Source organism: Crinia signifera, chromosome 5, assembly GCF_055691185.1.
Source record: "Crinia signifera chromosome 5, ASM5569118v1, whole genome shotgun sequence".
Classification (NCBI taxonomy): Eukaryota; Metazoa; Chordata; class Amphibia; order Anura; family Myobatrachidae; genus Crinia; species Crinia signifera.
This window is the reverse complement of record NC_139221.1, coordinates 131,713,949-131,735,498: the sequence shown is the minus strand read 5'-3', so window position 1 is coordinate 131,735,498 and position 21,550 is coordinate 131,713,949. Positions and strand designations below refer to the sequence as shown.

Sequence of the window (21,550 nt, the reverse complement as noted above, 5' to 3'; positions counted from 1 at the left end):
GTTCCATATTTGAAGATGTTGTGAACGTGGCACCTAGAAGCGTTGTTGTGTTCTACTACATCTGAGAGGAATCTCAGTTAGTAAGAGCTGGTACGTGTCAGGGATTGTTCATCTATTGTGTTTAACATGTGGTTCCATATAAATGGCCACAAGAGATGCATGTAGCCATAGGGATCATTGTGTTTTATCACCAACGCCGGGAAATGGTGCTGATAATTCAATGTAACTGTATCTATCTCTCGTTCCTTTTTCCCAAAAAATGTAACCGCTACATAATGTGTGCTAGGTGAAATGAGGAAGATTGCTAGACTAATGAGGGAGATTGCTGTTATTTCAGGAAGTCTCCTGCAAAATGCAGGACGGTAGGCAACTATGTGTATAATGCGATTTACACTGTACTTTGTAGACGTAGTATCAGAACTTTTTAGCTTTCCTCTGACACCTTTATGAAGTTACTTTGTCATCACAGCAGCATTGTTACTGCCTGACACATCAATTCAGCTGAGATAAATATTGACTTTTCTAAAAGGGAACTCTCCTATCTATCCTATCTATCATAATGTAATATAGAGGTGCAACCAATTCTTATACTTAACTTTTTAATATTGTTGTAAATACAACTGCTGACATCGCCATCCTCATTTCAGTTATTATTTAGATATTTTGGTCCATATGATCAACCTAATTTACCTTCAATTGTTTTTATTCTTTCACCACAGAAAACTGTCACCAGCCTTTCTTCAAGCACTACTGTCTTTTTGCCGTATGTCAGCTGACAGTCGCTTGGGTTCAGAGGTAATACTTTTTTCCAGAGTGTTTTTAATCCAACAATACGCTGCTTATTTTAATGCCTTAAGGTGCCTCCACACGGGGAGATGCTGAAGTTCCGAGTGATGCAAGATCGCTTAGAACGCTTCTGCAAGATCACTCAGCACACAGCGATGTGTGCTGAGCAATCTGTCAGGGCAAGTGTTCTCCGGTGACAAAACTGGCCCTGACACTAGCGAATATAGATTTATCCAGCACGCTGGATATAAATTGCTGGGCGATAGCGTCGCGCATCGCTATCACTATAGACACTATGATCGCGCATCGCTATCACTACCTCTACATCACATGGAGCGATGTAGAGGCATTTTCTAAGCAATCTATTAAGATCGCTGAGAAAATGCCTTCAAATTGCCCCATGTGTAGGCCCGATTAGGGGATATGTAATTGGGTATGTATGCTTGAAGATAAGATATTTTTTTTACAGCGGCTATAATTATACAAGGTAAAATCTACTAAGCCTTAAGCTGGGTACACATATGTACAATTTCCTTTTTCTTGCGACCGTTCGATCGACCGAATACACGTTCGGCCGTCCAAAACATACGACCGTTCTGCGCGTACACATATGTACAATTTTGCTTGAGACGTCCGATGTACTCCCGTCCAAACAATCGCAAGAAGAAGTATATGAGAGACCCTGTAACCCTTTGCCTGCTGTTTTAACTAATGTGTGTTTAATGTCTCACTGCCCCACACTTTAGAGGCATCACTTTAAGACATTAATCAATGTTGAAGTTTTAATAGTGTGTTATGGTGCCCTAAAAAAAGAGCTTCCAGCCCACTCTATTAAAACTTCAACATTGATTAATGTCTTAAAGTGATGCCTCTAAAGTGTGGGGCAGTGAGACATTAAACACACATTAGTTAAAACAGCAGGCAAAGGGTTACAGGGTCTCTCATAATGCAGCATACCACCGTGCTTTGTCAAACTGTCAAGCATATCGATCGAACGTGCGTACACACTTCACTTTTGTTCCGATATGGAGCCGTCCTGTCGGATGAAATATTAAGCAGCAAAGAACCTTCGACCGACCGACCGTGGACGGCCAAGAGCGTTTTTGGCCGTTTATCGGTCGCACAGCAGCAATTGGGACAGCGTACACACCTATACAATCGAACGGCCGTTTGCCCCCAGATTGGAAGAACGGCCCGACGATTGTATATATGTGTACCCAGCTTTAGTGGCTGGTGCTTGCATGGTGAATTTCTGCCACTGTAGCACACCAGCCAACCGTCTGATGGGTGAGCCTTGTCACAGTATAGATTTTAATATTGTAACTTAAATCTGAATCCTGCTTGAAACCAGGTAATTCCAAAGTTCCAGATTTTCATACTGTTTGCGGTATAACTGTGGCATCATGGAAGTTCATTTTAAACACATAAGGTGATTGGGGATTTGTAAAACTACTTAAAAGCTTACTCAAAACAAATTGCAATCTACATTTCTGCCATATTCAATAGCTGAGTTTCCTTTTTTATAAGTACTAAGTAAAATTGCATACATCAACGTACTGTATTTCACAGTCTTCCATCATGGATAGTTCCTGATTTGATCAGTTACAGAAAAGTAACAAGTGTAAATCCTTTATTAGCTGGGTGGGGAGCTGCTGAAAGGGCTAAAGTGTCTAGATAGACAGTCAATAGGTTCACACTTAAAAAGGCTGATATGCTCATTTTGCTCAAAAGGTCGACATGAAAAATGTTGACACATGGAAAGGTCCACATGAATTTTTCACGATCTCTTTGATTTTTTTAAACTTGCGACAAAATTTGAATGTATAACACACTTTGATAAATGGGCACATTTAAGATTTATAAGCATTACCGTAGGTCAGGAGAAAAGAATGGCCTTTACAGTACCACATTGATGTTCTTAAATACACAATAAAAGCATTCCTTTTGGACTACCAGATTTTATTGTCCTACATTATTATACTGGTATGGATTACTAGGTTGGCAGAATCTATGTCATTGCGTCAACCATGAATGGTTGACATGCAGTAGGTCAACACTGACAAAAGGCTGAAACAAACAGTAGGTCAATATGGAAATGGATGACACAGGAAAAGGTCGACATGAGGTTTTTTTTTTTTTACAGTTTTTTGGGGTGTCTATGTCAACATGTACCCCCAATCAGTGTAGTGTGTGCCCTACCATGGCTTGCTTGGCTTAACCATTCTCAATGATAGTCCACAGGGATTGTAAAGAATTCAAACGTTCTATAAAATAAAGGAAATCTCATTTTAAGCTTTTCATGTGCAGACTGTTGCCATGTCGTCTTACTGCTTGTGTTGCCATTTTGTCAATGTCCACCTGGAGCATGTCGACTTCGGTCTGTCGACCAATAAGGGTCGAGCTATTGACTGTTAATGTAGACACTGTCAACGTAACAACCTAACTCCATTATACTTCTGTTCTACCGTACATCACAGTTGGTAGAACTTTTAAAACTGTTACAGTATATAACTTGCATACCTGTTAAAACTAAACTAAAAAGTGTAAAAAAGCCTTACATAAAAAGTGTAAAAAAGCCTTACAACCAGATCAAAGATTTTTCATGCTGCAGTGTTTTGAATACGGACCTGTAGTTGTCGATGGCTTTGTGATTAGCTGCATTGTTATAACATTAGAGGTCTATATTTGCAAAGATCATATTAGTTTTCTATGTAATGGCAGCTCTGCTTTTAGGTCTGGTCAGTACAAGTTACCTACAGGCTTTCTTTGATTTCAGGTGTCTCGGATCGCTGACAGTGAGAACGGAGTCATGTTGATGTTGGGACGCTGCCTGCCTCATATTGTCCCAAATGTGCTCCTTGCAAAACGTGAGGTATGAAATCTGATTTATGTGTAATTTACATAGATTAAAGTCTACAAGCTTTAAACAGTAAATTAATTCAGTTGACAGTTTTATTTTCGTGCATGCGTCTGCTTCTAGAAAACGGTTATACTTCTGTGCCAGGTGAGTTCAGTAGTACCGCATGGCATCCCAGCCACTTCCCCTTGTGTATGACAAAATAATACCATTATGGAGAGAACTGATCCTTTTCCCCCTCTGTCCTCTGTGTCAATGCATTAAAAAATCATAGTAGCGAGTAATACTTAGGATCACATTTGCTTCATATATGCATTATCAACATATATGCTCACATAGCATCAGTGTAGTAAGTTGGATTTTGTCTTTTTCAGAATTTTGCCTATGGTACAGACTATATATAACTACCCTCCAATGCGCTGCCTAAGCTGGAATAGTTACCCATTTATTTAGGAAGCATAGCTTACATGCTGTATATGCATTATATTATATGGTTTGTACTATTGCAGAAGTACAGAACGGCTTAGTGGCTTACACATTTATTTGCGCAAATATACAGTATGTAACAAAGATCTCTGAATTCTGTTACCATGTAGTATTTAAATCTGGTTACTCGTGTGCTGGGGGAAACCTTGTATTTTTTTCCTTACCAAGTATTACCCCACCCTTTCATGTACTTGAATGGGCAACCAGCAACCAGCTTCTTTCCCTTGTGATTTAAGGAAATGAAGATTTCAAATGATTGATTCATATTGGAGCTTTCATAGAACTGAGATTTCACATATCTGGGAACTGGATTTGACAAGTAAAAGCAAAGGCAGAATAGTGATATTGAAAAAAAAAAAAACAGTCTCTGTGGCCTGCCTGTTTTCCATCTGATACAGAAGGCCAATAAAGTTATAATTCAATGTTGAACAGTAAATGGACTTTCCACTACAGGCTGCAATCCTAACACTGTTCTACCACCAATGCCTACGCCCTCTCAGTTCCCTTTTCAGTTAAGAATAACCAGCCTGAACTGGTATTAATATAAAACTAGGAACTGATTTCTATTTATTTAAAAAAATGCTGCATTTGCTTATATTTCCTTTCCACAGTAATGTAAGGCTACACATTTTTTTGTATTGGATTGCAAAACCTGGAGCTTGTTGTGTTTATGCCTGAAAGGTAAAAGGGAAATGTTTTTATTAGCTGGGTCCATTCATCGAGCATAAACACAACCAAGAGCACCAGGTTTTACAACCTATTGCTCATAAATAAACGCCTTTGACTTATACCCCTTTCACACCAGCCAAAATTCCCGGGAACAACCCATGACTAGCTCTGGTGTGCAAGGTTCCCGGGCCAAATTTCCTGGAAAATTTTCCGGGATCTCAACCCTGCTAGCTAGCAGGGTTGCTCCCGCGACCAGCCCAGGTTACGGGCTGGTGTGAAAGATACTTACCGTGGTCCGGGTCGGCAGGGTCTGGACAGCGGATTCCAAATTCAGCAGCACTTTCCGCCTCGCTGCCTGGGAAATAGGGCTACAAGTGCCCAGTCGCTGCTGCCCGGATCCTCGCAGTCTGGACGCCGCTGCCCCCTTCACACCAGAAAATGCAGGGACAAGGGGGTTGTGCAAGGGGCCAACCCGGGAATGTCCCTGCTTGATCCAGGGACCATTTTCCCGGGTAAGTCCCTGCATTTTCTGTGTGAAAGGGGTATTCGTTCTTTAGTGTCTCCTATGTGCTCCCCTGATATAAATATTAACCCTTTGAGTGGCAACATCTCTGAGAGATGTGCAAAATATCCGCAAAAAATTGCCGGCATCGCTCACATTTATTATTTAAATTCAAATAAAAAATGTTGAGCAAAAAGATTATATACAGTATTCTATACAAGTTAAACATTAGAGGCCATTATGATAAATATAAATGTTTGCTTGCCAATTTTAAAACTTATTTTGACAAATGTACTTAGCACTCAAAAGGGTTAAGGAGCAACAGTATAAAAGAAAAATTCTGAGCCCAGCATGCAGTACAAGAAAGTGTCATTGTCTTTTTTTCCACCAATCTCCTGGCAGAGAGATCACAAACCTTCTAGTTTTTCTCTAGTCTATACATGGTGAAAGCAAAAGTATTGTTTCTCTGGTATGTCAGTATTTTGCCTATCATGTAAATGGATGAGCAGGTGTCATGCTGAACAGGTTCCTTTTGCTGTTATTGGGGCAGATGTATTAAGCCCTAACAAGATAAATCCAAGGGTGATAAGGAGAGATAAACGTCCAGCCAATCACATCCTAACTGCCATGTTAAAGGCTGTATTTGAAAAAAGTCAGTAAGGAGCTGATTGGCTGGAAGTTTATCTCTCTTTATTACCCTTGCATTTATCTCTTGTTAAGGCGTAATACATCTGGCCCATTGTTTGCTAAGTTAGGAACTGCTATTTATTTGAGTGTAAAATCTAACTAGTTATTGCATATATTTAGTGGTTTTACTTGCTTGAATGTTGCTTTCCCCTGCACTAAATGTTAAATGTTACTGGAGACAAGGAGACTTGCTACTGGTTTCCTTTGTGGTTTATTTGTTAATTGTTAGTTCAATCTGTTGCTTTTGTTTGGTAATTATAAATCTCCTACAGAATATAACAAAGTAAAACTTTCAGGACACATATTATACTATGAGTGATTTTCAACCTTTTTGAATTTGTGGCATGCCGAACAAGATTCTAAATTGCCAAGGCACACCATCAGTCCCCCAAAGGGAGAAAACACACTGGCCCCCACAGGAAAACAACTAACCTGTTTGCTCCTACATGAACAAATAGATCACATTAGCCCCACATAAAAAATACAAATAAAAAAAAGATCATTCACACTGTCCTCCATAGAACACAAAAATAGCACACATTGGCCTCATATAAGTACAGTTACATTACAGAGTCTGTGCCAGGCTTATCTGCTTGTAGAACACAAGAGCGATCTTATACCAATGCCAACAGTCTTCAATGTGGAGTGCCTTAGGGTGTAGAGTTAAATATGCATTTTTAAATTCCAGTGTCACACTTGAGAACTGCTTGCATCAACACACACATAAAATTATCTATATACATCACTGCAGTTAGTATTATGACACCCCAGTGCATGTTCTTTTGGACTGTATATTAAACACTATCTGACTTTCTGACATATTCTCTATGAAAGTTAGTTAGCATTTTATGTAGGCACTTTCCTTTTTTACATGCTGATAATTTAGAAGGCTACAATATCACCAGGACCACTTGGTGGCAGCACAAACTAGTGCTGTATTTGTCATGCAAATCATAGCCAAGTGATATTTATGGATAGTTTTGATCATTTTTTTTTTTTATGGTTTAATATGACAATTGTTTAGTATTAATGAGAACATTTTTATTTCATTTTTTTGCAAATAAGTGGGACAATTTCAAACCCTCTGCCCTCACACCCTGGGCAGCATTCCTTGCTAGAAATGATATTGATGATGGAAGCCTATTTATCTGCCTATAACTCAGAGGGGGGGTATTCTATTACCCTTGTTTAAAACATTGGGAGCAAAAAACGTATGGGCGCCTAATCAAAGATCCGGAAACAAACCTGTGTGCTTTTGCCCTATGTAGCCCTGCTGCGTTTCAGGGATTTTGCTTTGTCTGCCTGAGGCATGTGACAACAATCCTCAATAATGGCATATACAGTATATGAGTCACAATGTTCATGTGACGTGATGGTCATTCAGTGGCAGTCGCAGTGACTATTTCTTTACAAATTCTGACAGGAAGCATTTATGGTAGGTAACGTGGGGAGTGGTGACAAGTTCACTGTAGGTGTGAATATAACATGTTTTATATTGCACTAATAATTCACAGCATCTGAAAGTACAGTTGTAGTGGTTGAGTACAGTGGTAAATTAAGTTCACGGTCATATTAAAATAAAAAATAAATCGTGTTACACCAGACAAATATTGAATTGCAATGAATTATGGGGGTGATTCAGAGGTTGATGTGGTTGAGTTCCTGCTGAGGGATATCCTATGGAGATGACCACCAGCTGTGGCATAAATTTAGTGATGTATGCACAAAGATACACCATTGGTTGGATATCAATAACACTATCAGGCATTAGTGCATCCCTAAGTTTGCTCAGAGAGGTCTACCCTGGTACTATGTCATTCCATGTATTATTTGTAGTATCATGTAGTATCATAACCCCCCCCCCCCCCTTGAAACCTCTGCTGCTATTCGCTATCCCCCTAGTCACTAGCATGTAATCCCCTTCAGAATAGCAAGGATCTCCAATTCTGACGTACGTCCCCAGGCTGTAATCGTAGGAATGCATGTGCCAAAATAGAACATCTTGAGGTTGCATACAATGTTTTTTGATTACATCCCCCTATGTCTGCAATTAATATTTAAAAGCACTTTTCAATTAAGGCAGTTGGACAAATCTGCAAGTAGCATCGGAACAACCATTTGTTTATTAGATCTTACCTAGCTTCTACCTGTACTAATTATATTGGTACTGCTTGCTGTTGCCCTTCAGACTCTACCTGTGTGGGTCTTGCATTCTCCCCAGCTCTTCCAGCACCTCCAGTTAATGGGCATATGATCTCTGTACTATTGGGAACGCTGGTCCCAGTAACCTGATTGGCTAACACAACTTCCCTCCTAGATCTATGCTTTGGTTCCTATGTACTTTAATGAATTGTGTTACCCTTCTAGATTATCGTGCTGTGTTTGCATTGTCTAATCTTGAATTCCTTTGGTGTAATCCTGATTATTTATTTATTAACAGGTTCTTATATAGCGCAGCAAATACCGTTGCACTTTACAATTGGATATCCTATTGTACTATTCAGTGGTTCCTACAGGGTGTTAATCTTTATAGTCTTTTATTATTTTGTGTATTTCTGCAAACCCAGCTGGTGCTAAGCTGAACATTGTTACGTATCTTTAACTAATTGTATTCAAAGGACTCTAAATACCATATATTTTTGTGAACTCTTGATGCATGTGCCCATATAGCAGTTAGCGGATATTGCTGTCTTCTCCTAGAGCAGTATTCAATGCTCCCGATTCACCGTTTTTTTTCTGCGAATCGGGCTGTTTCCACTCCTTGCGGTGAATTCTTTTTCATGGCGTTGAATAGGGTGACCGGGAGGGCTGGCAGTCCTCCAGAATCCTGCGAATGTGCAGCGAATCCTAAACAGGATTCGCTGCACATTGCATAATTTATCATTGAATACTGCCCTTAGTTGTAATCTAAATGCTTTTAGTTTTAATCTGCATGAGCACAATTTATTTACACTTATTCCTGTTTCAGATTTGCCCTTTTCCCTCTACTTTTTTATTATTTCATTTTATTTTGCTTAGTTTATATGTCACTGTTAGGAATGCCTATTTTTTCACACTGTCCTGTACTGCACAACGGGTATGGGTCATTGGGTCATCCAAATTTAGGTCAACATGCATTGGGTCGACCACTGAAATCACAACGGGGCTAAGGTTGACACCTGAAATAGATCAACATGGTTAAGATTGCCACGGTTAGAATGCCGACACAAGCATTAGGTCAACAATGGCAAGGTCAACATGCAAAAGTTTGACATGACTTTTTCACGTTTTTGTCCCGAATTTCGACATGAACACCGTCTAAGTGTACCGCGTCCCCTCGCATGGCTCACCATGCTTCGAGCACGGTGCCTCGATATGCTTCACACACTATTTTATTCTCCCGCCATGTCATAGTGGATGGTAAGGCATGAAATACCGCCTGTTGACACGTCGGCTCAAAAAAAAAAGTTAAAAACTCATGTCGACCTTTTGACTGTCAACCTTGCCATTGTCGACCTTCCAACCCGGTCGACGTTCAGTGGTCAACAAAATGCATGTCAAACTAAAGATGGTTGACCTTTGACCATATCCCCTGCAGAACACTGTGGTGCTTTACAAATCAACAACAGGAATGTCCACTTTTAGGTTATATATCTAATGCTGGGTACACACCAGGACGACTAGGGCCCGATCCCCTCAATCTAGATCCAATTCCGACCAATTGGATGTAGATTGTGTGGTGATTGGGCCCTTTTCTGTCCTGGTGTGGACCGATACCGATCCGATGCGCGGTCCCGCCGGTCGGTCGTTATTGAGATCCTACCTGCTGCAGGTAGGATCTGAATGACGACCATACAGCCGGGTGCGGGTCGCCATCGGATCAGACCCGCTCACGGTGCACATCCTGAGCGGGTCGTGCCCCCCACCCCCCCTCCCACGTCACCGTGAGCGGGTCGGACGAGACACTGACGACCCGCTCACGATGTGCATCGTGAGCGGGTCGTCGTGGTGTGTACCCTGCATTACTCTCCCACACTTTGGGGCCTGTTCAATAACATTGTTAATTGAGAAATTATGATCTCAAACACCTTTTAATCCCTATTTATCTATGACCGTAGCGTCACATATTTGTCCTTTTAGCAGTTGGACAACATTAGTACCTCAGACCACCATAGGTGTTTCACTTGGAACCCAATACATGTAATGCTCCAATACAGTTTGCAGCGCGCTTAAGAGATAGGGTGTGACTCACAAAACGGTGTGTGGCTTTCGACACTGTATGGGGTGTGGCAGCATATGAACACAGCATCTATTACCCGCTGCTCTAACACCACTTTTTTGTGACTGTCCTGCAAAAATCAGGATGGTTGGGAGGTATGCTAAAGTTATGCTTCTGCATCTTGCTGCAGTTTCTGTATTTTCTCTTTGATTTCCTTTCTATGATCATCTATTTTCCCTGATGTATAGGAACTGATACCACTTATACTGTGTACTGCCTGCCTCCACCCAGAGCCTAAAGAAAGAGACCAGCTTCTGCACATACTGTTCAATTTGATCAAGCGACCAGATGATGAGCAAAGGTATGTGTTTTCTGGGCTTGTCTTACATTGAAATGAATGCTGAGCCACGGGTTCCCAAACAGTGTGACTTGGACCCATGAGGTGCCAAAAGGCTCTTGTACGGATGCCTTTTAGGTTGATGCTCCAGGACCAAATAAAACGGTTTATGGTTAGCGATCGATAAAACCAGTTATAGTCGCTGCCAATTCAAACTGCGTAACTGACGCTAAATGATCGATTAAAAAAACTTTCATCTTAGGGGTGCTTTTAAAAAATATTGCTGATACTCTAGGGCACCCTGATCAAGAAAGTTTGAGAACTACGGTGCTAAGCATATAAGTGATTCGTGATGATCTCCTGAAGTGTTTGCTCATGTGAAATAGCCATGTTTACCTGATTAACTTTAGTTCTATATTTTGTGTGTTGGTGAGCAGGAGCAGTCTATACTAGATATGGTCATCTTATGCTGCCACTTGGTTGCCCAAATGCACGGATGAGAAAGGATGATTAGTATAAACATACATTCGCAGCCTTGGGTGCATGGGCCAAATCATTCGATAGTCCGTGACCATCGAATGATTTGGAAGGTGCATGCATATCTAGGGACAAGTCGGACCTGATTTTCCCTGCAGCTCCACAGGAGGAGGACACATGATTAGGCACTTGATGTGCCAAGTTTTGCATATGTTAAATCGCATGGATTTATCATATGCAGTCCCGGGGGGAGCTGCAGGAGGAGGGAGCCTTGAGACTGGCTGGGCGGGGGAGCTGTTGTGGAGAGCTGGGCAGGGGAGGAAGCTATGTGGCGGACGGCAGCTGGCGGGGGATGCCGGGTAATAGAAAGCCGGGCGGAGGGAACAGGGGGAGGTGGCGTAGGGAGCTCGGCAGGTGAGGAAGCGGTTGCCCTCTGACTCACAGTGCCAGCGGGAGCAGGGCGCCCGGCGTGGGGCAGGAGAAGACCCTGGTGTCGGCAGCGGTGGGAGGAGCAGGGCACTTGAAAAAAAAAAAGACTATACAGATGAATGGGAAGCCATTGATTGGCTGAGACCTCTCTCAGCCAATCGCTAATTGGCTGAGAGAAATCATGCCCAATCGCATAGTGTATATGGGCCTTTAGACACTCTTTGGTGTCTTAAATATGCATGCTCCCTGTACAGGAAAAGGGTGGGCTGCTGCATCTACTGACATCAGCTGCCCACCCGCCACACCTGCATCACGCATTAGGATGGGAATACCCAGCGTGACTGCTCGCACCCAGCGTCTGCACATGCACATAAATGCGCAAGAGCAGACTCAAAACATCGCTCCCCCATGCGAACGAGTGGGGGAACGATGTAACCAAAAGACTCTAATACCCCTTTCACACTGCACTTGTTAAACGTGTTTTTGGTTGTAGTTACATGTGAAAAAGATGCTAAATTTAGAAGTGTGTGTGTGTGTGTGAAATTCTTTTTGATGTGCTTAATTTAAATGCTTTGTCTACATGTTTCTCTTTTTATTAGGCAGATGATTTTAACTGGATGCGTCGCTTTCGCTCGCCATGTTGGACCAACTCGAGTTGAAGCAGAGCTTTTACCTCAGTGTTGGGAACAAGTCAGTACCCAAAATGTCACCTGTTATATCACATGATATACAGTATAGTTGGAGGAATGTGTCTCCTATATCAAGAACTGTATATGTCTCTTTTCTTCCGAATTTCATCATATATATATTTTGTGTGATTTTCTGATGACACAATAAATATTGTGCCCGTTCTTAAGAAATGCCAAGGTTTCTGTTTAAGTACTAATAACCTTGAAAAATTAAACAGCATATATTTTTTAGCATATATGGAAAAAGTAAAACTTTGTTAAAAGTACAATTATGGCACTGGCCCAAGCTTTTAAACAAAGCCTAGGAAGTTGTTCTGACATTCATAAATTAACAGGCATAGGAAGTTATGCAGAAACTATTGCCAACAATTTGCATACAATATGCAGCTAATACTGAAGTTCTGAAAAGATAACACCCACAATATGCAAAAAGTATATGGTAAGCATTTAGTGACCTTATTTTATTTTTTACCTTTTTTCTTTTATTCACCCATCTTTAAGCTGTAAAATGCATATTAAAATTATATTTTTGTCAAAATAGGTCAGGTTACAATCTAACACCCACATTTAGTGGCAAATTAGTTAGTAAGCAGAAAACCTTTGTTCTACATCACAGGAATTTTAAGGTGTAAATTTTAACTAAATTTACAGTGTTATTCCTTAATTGTGATATACATTTGGTCACACCTCATGTTTGTCTAGGGACACAGTAGGCAAGTTGATGCAACACTGTTTATTGGAGTTTCACACAGAGATGTAGCCCAGGGGCAGATTACAATGCCATTTAAAGTCCTATACCGGTAATCTCACATACTGGTGAATATGATGTCATAAATGCCTCAGAGTTAGCATTTAGACTTTGTCTTGGAGAAGCACAGTCAGCAAATCATATGGCTTGTTATGACATTACAAGGGGGTGACACCAAAATGCAGACTCCTTTGTAGTAACAGGAGCCAGCCCTTTTACACACCTGTAACAGCCCTGTACTACACCTCTGTAGTGAGGTAATTGGGGCCCATCCCCTGTGAAGTAATGCCCTTTTGTTGGGCACAGAAATGTATTAGAAGCACACAGGGGGGCTATTCGTCTCACCGCGTGTCACCGACCCCCATTCTGCAGCTGATACTGTATGTACTTAAAATATGCCATGGCTTTTCAAAATCATCCAAAAAAGCATACATGCCTAGATCACCTTGAATTGCTTGACACGGTTAGTTCCAAGCCGATTACTTACTGAGGATTAAAGAAGTGGCAATTATACAACCTACCAGGGCCACCATCAGAGGGGTGTTGTGGGTACAGCTGTCCTGGGCCCGGCCTCTCCGACACATGGGGGTATTCATTCCTTGTCGTGCTCCCGCAGCCATCTCCCGACGGGGGAGATGGCTGCGGGGCCCTATTCAATGCTGTCTTCCCCGACAGCATTGAACAGGGTTTCTCCGCAGAACGAGCCCGACATCACAAGCTGTCGGGCTCGTTCTGCCGAGAAAAGCCGGAAATAAGTGAGCTCCCGGCCGGAGCTCATCTATTTCTGTCTTCAACTCTCGGCCACGCCCCCTTCTCGGCGGCCTTCTCCAGTCGATCTCCTTCTCAAAGCATCTTCATGGGGCAAGCTACTATAAGATGTCCTTTAGGCATATCATTTTTCTTTTTCAGCATGGCTGGATAATTAACTTCCAAAAGTCCCAGCTAGTGCTGTCCCAGATACTGCAGTTCCTGGAATTGATTCTAGACTCCTTTTGGACTTGGTTTGGCAGGTATTGCAGCCTCAAAGGGTATGAGTACACCTTTGCATTTGCTTCCTTGGGAAGACTGTGGCTTCCTTCAAAGCTCTCCCATATGGCTGATTCCACTCCAGGTAGATCTCCTGGCCCAGTATGCACTGGTTGGTGAAGGTGGAAGTGCAGACCTATCTCACGCTCCACTGCTTTCTAAAGTCCACAAACCTATTAGCGGGTCAAATGTTTTAAATATGGGACTTGATGTTATTGATGACGAATGCCAGCCTTTGGGGCTGATGTGCTGTTGTCTTGGGTCGACAGTTACATAGTCGCTGGTCAAGAGGAGACCAAGCTCTTAATCAACATCCATAAGCTTGGGCCATACAGCTGCCCCTGGGGCAGGTGGACCATCTCCTGCGAGGACGTGCCATCAGAATTCAGTCACACAATGCCACTGCCATGGCATATATCAATTGTCAAGGAGGGACTTGCAGTCATGGAGCACTGCAAGAGGTCATCCGACCTTACTCTTGGCAGAGCGTTATGTGACAGGACTGTCTGTATTCTTAATTCCTTGTGTGAAAAATTAGGAGGCAGATTACCTCAGCCATGAGGATCTTCTCCCAGAAGAGTGGGGGCTTCACCCTTACATCTTTAGACAACTAACTTAGTGATGGGGGGTTACCCAGTTCGATTTGATGCCATCCAAAACTTCCGAAATACTTCTCTTGTATGATGCATCCGCCTGCGGAGGCACTGGATACCCTCTCAATTCCTTGGAATTACAGTGTAATATATCTGATTCTGCCCTTTTAACTCATTCCATGGCTACTCAAACGGATAAAAAAAGAGTCCGCTTCAGTCATCCTAGTGGTTTCGGACCGGCCACGTGGGGTGTGGTACTCAGAACTGCATTTTCTTCCGGCAGATGACCCATGGCTTCTTCCTCTAAGGGAGAACCTATTACAACAAGGTCCATTAATTTAGGACACTTGGTCTGGTTCGCACACCTTTCTACATTTCTGCAGGTTGACACAATTTGCAGCCTCTACTTCCTTGTTTGGCTGGGCGGTGTTACAGCATGCTCGGCATCTTCCACCCCTGTGGGTAGCTTTGGGACGTCCCCAATGTAAGGCGACTATAGTGTCAACTGGTGGATGAAGGATAAAACAAGAATTTGCTAACCACCTATAATTCCATTTCCCTGATTCCACAGCGGACACTGCATGCCTCCCCATCGCTGCTCTTACGGTCTTCTACTATTTTCTGATCTCTTTTCTCCCCTCGGGCAGTTTTCTAAGACTGAGGTCTGGAAGGAGGATAGAAGGGGAAGAGCTTGCCACACCGCAAGAATTTGTGCTGACTCCTCCTCTCTCTCTGTATCCCCAATGTAAGAAAACGGCAGTGCCCCTGTGGAATCGTGGAAATGGAATTATCGTTGAGTTGCAAATTCCTGTTATTGCTACTATTGATCATTGAACCCCAGTATAATATGCACATGTCGAACCTGCAATTTATAAGCCTGCGGTTTTTTTTTTAAATAAATATGAACTACTATCCGATTCAGAAATAATATTGTGCAATGTACAGAATTCATTTGAAATTTCCTTTTTCTGTGATTAACAGAAAATCAAATCGAATACTTCCATCAAGTGATAGTTTTGTAATATTTGAGAATTTTGTAATATATTAAATACTTAAGTGAAAGGATGATGCCTACATTTAATCTGCCTCTAATCCACACTTTTGGTATCCTCAAAATGTAAGTGATTTTGGGGTAAACAGGGCAATTTGTTTGTACTTTCTAACTCTGCTGCAATGACATATTCAGTAATTGAATTGACCTTTTTAAAATGCGAAATAAATACATCTAGAATATGCCTATATAAGATTAGTGGTAAATATTTGATTTGTAGATGAAGGGCAAAGATGTTACATATCCCCATAATGTACTATTAAGCATTCCCATATCACAATTTGCATCTTATTACTTGTATCTTTCTTTATATGCCTTTTAAAAATGTTTTCTTAATCTCTCTCAAGCTAAAACTTTCTTTCAGAAAATGGCTAATAGCGTATTTGCAGATCTCAAAAATATTCTTACAATTTCATTTCAAATCGAATGTTGCTAACAAACATCATTAACATAGAGTTGCTACTTTGTCTTTTAGATCAATCACAAGTACCCAGAAAGAAGACTGCTTGTGGCAGAGTCATGCGGAGATCTAGCACCTTACCTCCCTGTAAGTCTAATGCATTTAGAGCAGCGGTTCCCAACCTTTTTTTTTCCCCGTACCCCTTGATTTGAGAATTATATATAGGAGTACCCCCTCCTCTCAATTTTAAATATCCACAGTGCTTAAGAGTGGAATTTATCAGTATGCGTATCCTTATGTGTTTCCTTATATTAAGGAGTGGTGTGCAGTCATGAATCTGGTTCCTCTGCATCTGGTCGCTGGCTGTGTACTGTATCTGGGGTTCCCGCTAACCCCTGTTGGATTAATGCCGCTGTTTCCTCAACACCTATCAATATTGGGCAGATAATCACTGATGTCTGAGGATAGCACTGGTAGCTCCCAGTGGATTGCTGGTCAGGCAAAAGCAAGAGGAGATGCTGTTGACGCTGCAGAGGGAACTGAAAGTGATGCAACGGTTCATCTCCATGGCAAGAGGAGATTTCTTCCACCATCGAGAGACTTCTTCTTTTGCCATTACCAATATAATTTTCAAGTATCTCCAACTGGTTTGCAGCGTTACTCCCTTGGGTATGAGTACCCCATATTGTGAACCGCTGATTTAGAGGAAATGTCCCAAAACTCAATATCATATGTGTGCTTTTGTTGCCCTCTAAAATTTTAATTAGTTTGTGTTATTGTAAAAGTGATGGTTGAAAGTTGTACAACAGAAAAATAAGCCCAAATTAAAAGTGCACAAAGTGATTCCATGCACTTATTACACTTACTACAATTTTGCATTTATAGAGATGCCAAACATGTACTTATTCATTTTTTTAAGACTTTATCAGTGTTCATTTGCGGCTGTTTCTTTTGTGCAGCTTTAAGCAGCTTCTCTTTTGGGCAGTGAAAACAAGGTTATTGATGTGTCTTGTCTGCTTGCAGAAAGAGATAAGGAGCTCTCTTGTGCTGTCTATGTTACAACAAATGTTAATGGAGGACAAAGCCGACATGGTGCGGGAAGCTGTCATTAAAAGTCTTGGCATAATTATGGGGTACATTGATGATCCAGACAAATATCAACAGGTAAGGTCTACTTCATTCTTGCTAAGCATTAATTCTTTCCAATAAGCGAGAACCTCAAAATATGCTAACATCAAATAATGACTTGTCTATCACAGAACACACACGAAGGTGATATTGTTTAAAATTTGTAAGCATGAATTTCTTACAGGGTTTTGAACTACTACTGACGGCCTTAGGTGACCCTTCAGAGAGAGTAGTGAGTGCCACTCATCAGGTGTTTTTACCAGCCTATGCTGCTTGGACAATGGAATTAGGAAATCTCCAGTCTCACCTTATCCCCACACTTCTCCATAAAATTGAAAAGCTCCTCAGGGTAAGTTTATCTATCCTTTCATGTTGCCACCTAAAATGCGTTTCATCATACATATCAGTGGAAAAGATTTCTAACCTACTCACTAGATTTATCTGTGAAGGGAGTGCAATTAAAAAATAAAAACAAGGTCTTGCACTTGTACAATATGTTTTACAGTAAAGCTTGTTCTGATGGCATTGCTCATCTCCTTTACCACATATAATGAAAATGTATAGATATGCTGTGTGTGTGTGTATAGGATATGGGTAGCAGGGCGGCACTCCAATGTTAGTTATAATGGTCTTGTGCCAGGTCCGTATTATAAAAATACAGTACACTCTCTCCCCCCCCCCCCTCTATATAGATATATAGAGAGAGAGAATACATGCATATATATATATATATATCTCTAAGCAAATGCTTTGACAGCTAGTAGATGTAGTTTCACTTGCTGCCTACAGATGGCAGTGTATAGAGATATATATATATCTCAATTATAAAAGGCATATAATATATATAAAAGTAGGCACTCAAAAGGAACTTTAATATAAAACTTTTTGCATATCCCTCTGTGCAGATGCACTTACTCTCTAGCTAGCTACTTCCTTTCTAGCTCTAGATGTAAGACAAAACACCTCAAATAAATCAAATGCAGGTTTCTCTATGACATAATTTATGGATCTGTATATCATCTAACATTTCTATGTCTGTCCCATCAGCTACTGTATAATTTTGATTTAGTTGTATAAATATTGAAATCTATGTTCTCCTGCACTTGATCTGTTTTGGCACTCCCGTTTTATACACTGTGGCGTGTAACGTGGGACCCATATCTGTATAGAAATATAACAACTGAATCTACCTGGAAGTTACTCGGTGTAATTCTTGATGAATATGTATCATTTATACTAACCAGTCATCCTGACATTGTGTTATAGTCATCCTGTTATCTGTAAGTACATAAGTGCTCTGTAATTTGCTACATTTATGAACCTGCATTTTATCACTTGGAGGCATACAGTCTTTTGCCTGGTAGCCTCCATTGCAACATACAGTAGTAGTACAATAGTACTCTAAAAGATGTTTCAACTATTATACAACAATGTTATGACTTAGCTTTCAGGAAGTCCATTTTTAGTGCCATACTCCCATAGGTGTATTTATATTATCATTGTATATTATTGAATTATGGTTTTGTTTTGCTTTCCCTGAAACAAAGGAAGGAGAACACGGGCTGGATGAACACAAACTGCACATGTATCTCTCTGCCTTGCAGTCCCTTATCCCTTCACTGTTTGCCACCGTTTTGCAGAATGCAACCTTTACAAATAAAGCCAAACTTCAGGGAGACATTTTGCAGATAGAAGGTATGTTAGGCCACATTTTTATTCACACAAAAGAATGTACTTGTGAACCTCCTTGAAAGAGCTTTGGATTGTTTTCTGCAAGTGTTGGCAATCAAACCAATATACTTTTTTTTCTCTCTCAAATTCCATTCCATACTGTAGTGGTTTTAAAGCAGTGGTGGTTTGTGCTCACACACAGCTTGATCTGATGTTTCCAACTACTACAGTCTAGTAATCCTTAAAATAGATGTGCTGGCTGTGTGATTTTCCTGCCTCTGACTCATCTGTCCCACCATGTGACACTGTGTAACTTCCTTTACAACTGATTTTCCTTTTTTTTATAGTCTTCTCCATTTAATGTAATTTTAATTTTTTTGTTATATATCATTGTTGTAAAATATCCAATATTTCTTTCCAGGTTGTTCCTATCTGAATATAGCTCTTGTATGATGTTCAAGCATCATATACATTGCTCTTAGTTTATATTCTCTTATTCTGGGCATACTCTATACCATGGGTCCTCAAACTGCAGCCCTCCAGATGTTGTGAAATTACAAATCCCAGCATGCCTTGCCACAGTTTTAACACTCCCTTATAGCAAAACTGTGGCAAGGCATGCTGGGATTTGTAGTTCACAACATCTGGAGGGCCGCAGTTTGAGGACCCATGCTCTATACAATTATCTGTCTGGTCCGGTGTATTGCCACAACCAACCATTAACAGTCTGTATGATTTGCTGAAATCAACCAATATGTGTGTGCACTGACCCAACATTTCCCTCATTCCTTCGTAGAGAGGGACAGATGTCATGGCCATACACTGTGAAATAGCTCCCACAATTGTTTTAGCTTGTCACATAAAGAGTCTATCTGTCTGAAGGACATTTTATCTGGCCATGTATGCCCTGTGTTACTTATTGTTTGTATTTTGTAGCTTCAAGATCAGACACATTCTTGCTATGAGATACTTCTTAAATGACAGCCAACACCTTATAGTGTGTACACACAGTGCGATTTGCTCGCTAAGTGATTCTAGCTTAATGTAGCTCAGCGACCATGTCACAGTGTACTCCATGTCATCAGCGACTAGCCATTTTGTCTCAGAATAAAATTCAAGCAACAGCTCCCATTCAATTTGTCTATTCTGGTCCGGGGGGGGGAGGTGCTGATTACTTCATTTTGACTAGAAGTCGCTGGCGCGCAGTACATCTGTGCACCAGTGACCAGCAATGTCTAGTCTAATTGAAGGAGCATGCTCCTGTGACCAATACAAGGCAGGTTGCATGAGCACACACCTAGTGATAGCGCCCTGTACACACTCCAAGACATGGGCGATATGGTCGCTCAGCGACCATGTAGCCAGCAAATCCGGCTAATATTGCCTCTGTGTACAGGGCTTTACTGTATAATATTACAAATTAAACAAGTTTTCAAGCTACAGATTCTGGTCCCCTTGAAGGGCTTCGCACACATGCAAGGAAGCGGACACCTTTTGAATCACATACTTTCCCAAAACTCTGCCAACTTTATTTCTGGTATTTTAAAATTGTACTGTAGCCTGTTCTCTACGACCCCCCACCTCCACCATTTCACTGAAGCATGGCATTTGGGAGAAAGTTGACCAAGTCTTTAACATTTGTTCTACTAGCAAAGAAGGTTTTAGACAGCCAACATACAGACACAGATGTGTCCTGCTACAGCCTTACTATATCATCGTGCTGTTGCGGGATCGCAATGCAAAAGCAAAGAGGCATGCGTGTTTGCATCAGACCCGAGTTCCATTGAAGTGAACAGGAGCCAGGAGCATGCACGCAACAGCTCCCATTCAAGTCTATGGCATAGCGGGTATTTAGTGTCTTTATCCATTAAATGTCTTTATCATACGTTTCTTTTCTCTTTGGAATGTCTGTAAAATGTCCTTTTTTTACTTTACATTTTTTTTTTTTACACTAAGGTAGCCATATGCTAACTTATCTAACTAGCCAACTATCCATTTGTGTATCCAATTAAACTGTGCTTCCCACACTGAGCCAATCTTTCAGCAGAGAAGCCAGCTTTCTGGCCAGCTGAATGGTTTTGTGATGTCCCAGTAGTAGGCAGCTACGGTATGCCTACTTCTGCCTGAGAGAAAGCAAAATAATAATAATGGAAAAAAATAACATGGGGACTGTGCAGTTTGGATTACTCTAAAATCAGGATGGAGAACTTTGTGGGGTTCCTTCTGTGACTAGAGTAACCAGCAAGGGACATTGCCAGCCTGGACTGCTGGAATAAGGCAGAGGATCTGTACAGAATGGGGCTCTTTCCCAGGTATTCGGGCCCACAAGATTTGCTATTAGCAGATAAAATGCCATTTGTCTTTGGTGAACAATGGTTCCAGGTATGATGGCACTTGGGGATATTTGAGTGCCAGCTTGCCCTGACAACTGTAGTTAACCCAAGCAAAGTATCATTCCAGCTGTTTTTTATTTTATACTTATCTGGCCTTGTTGTGCCCAATCAGACCACTTTTCAAGGGCACCTTTATTAAAAAAAAAAAAATTGAGGGAATATGTTGTACGCTTTCACATTGCAGAAACGGGTATTGACCCTGTATTCTTAAATGGGACTTTAAAACCTGAACCTTAAGACCTTTCACATTGCAGGTGAAAACCGTTTTAAAAAGCATTTAATACCATTCACACATTCAACCTGTTTAACCCCCAAGGGACACGTTTCAAGCCATAGAAATAGAGCCATTCACACTGCCTAAAAAATGGCTTTGAAACGTGTAGGACTCTGCTTTTTAAACGTGTTGAAATACCAGTTAACTTT

The 21,550-nt window shown here is 41.1% G+C and overlaps 1 protein-coding gene across 4 annotated transcripts in view; it reads left to right on the top strand.

Moving 5' to 3' along the window:
• The window catches only part of RELCH (RAB11 binding and LisH domain, coiled-coil and HEAT repeat containing), a 159,533-nt gene that overhangs the window by 68,936 nt on the left and 69,047 nt on the right, over window positions 1-21,550 (top strand). For all 4 annotated transcript variants that reach the window (XM_083188056.1, XM_083188059.1, XM_083188057.1 and 1 more), the window contains 8 exons: window positions 720-795; window positions 3,563-3,658; window positions 10,434-10,546; window positions 12,028-12,118; window positions 16,011-16,082; window positions 16,959-17,099; window positions 17,248-17,412; window positions 18,611-18,758. In XM_083188056.1, the coding sequence (XP_083044182.1) occupies window positions 720-795; window positions 3,563-3,658; window positions 10,434-10,546; window positions 12,028-12,118; window positions 16,011-16,082; window positions 16,959-17,099; window positions 17,248-17,412; window positions 18,611-18,758 (902 nt within the window). The remainder of the gene's footprint in view (window positions 1-719; window positions 796-3,562; window positions 3,659-10,433; window positions 10,547-12,027; window positions 12,119-16,010; window positions 16,083-16,958; window positions 17,100-17,247; window positions 17,413-18,610; window positions 18,759-21,550) is intronic.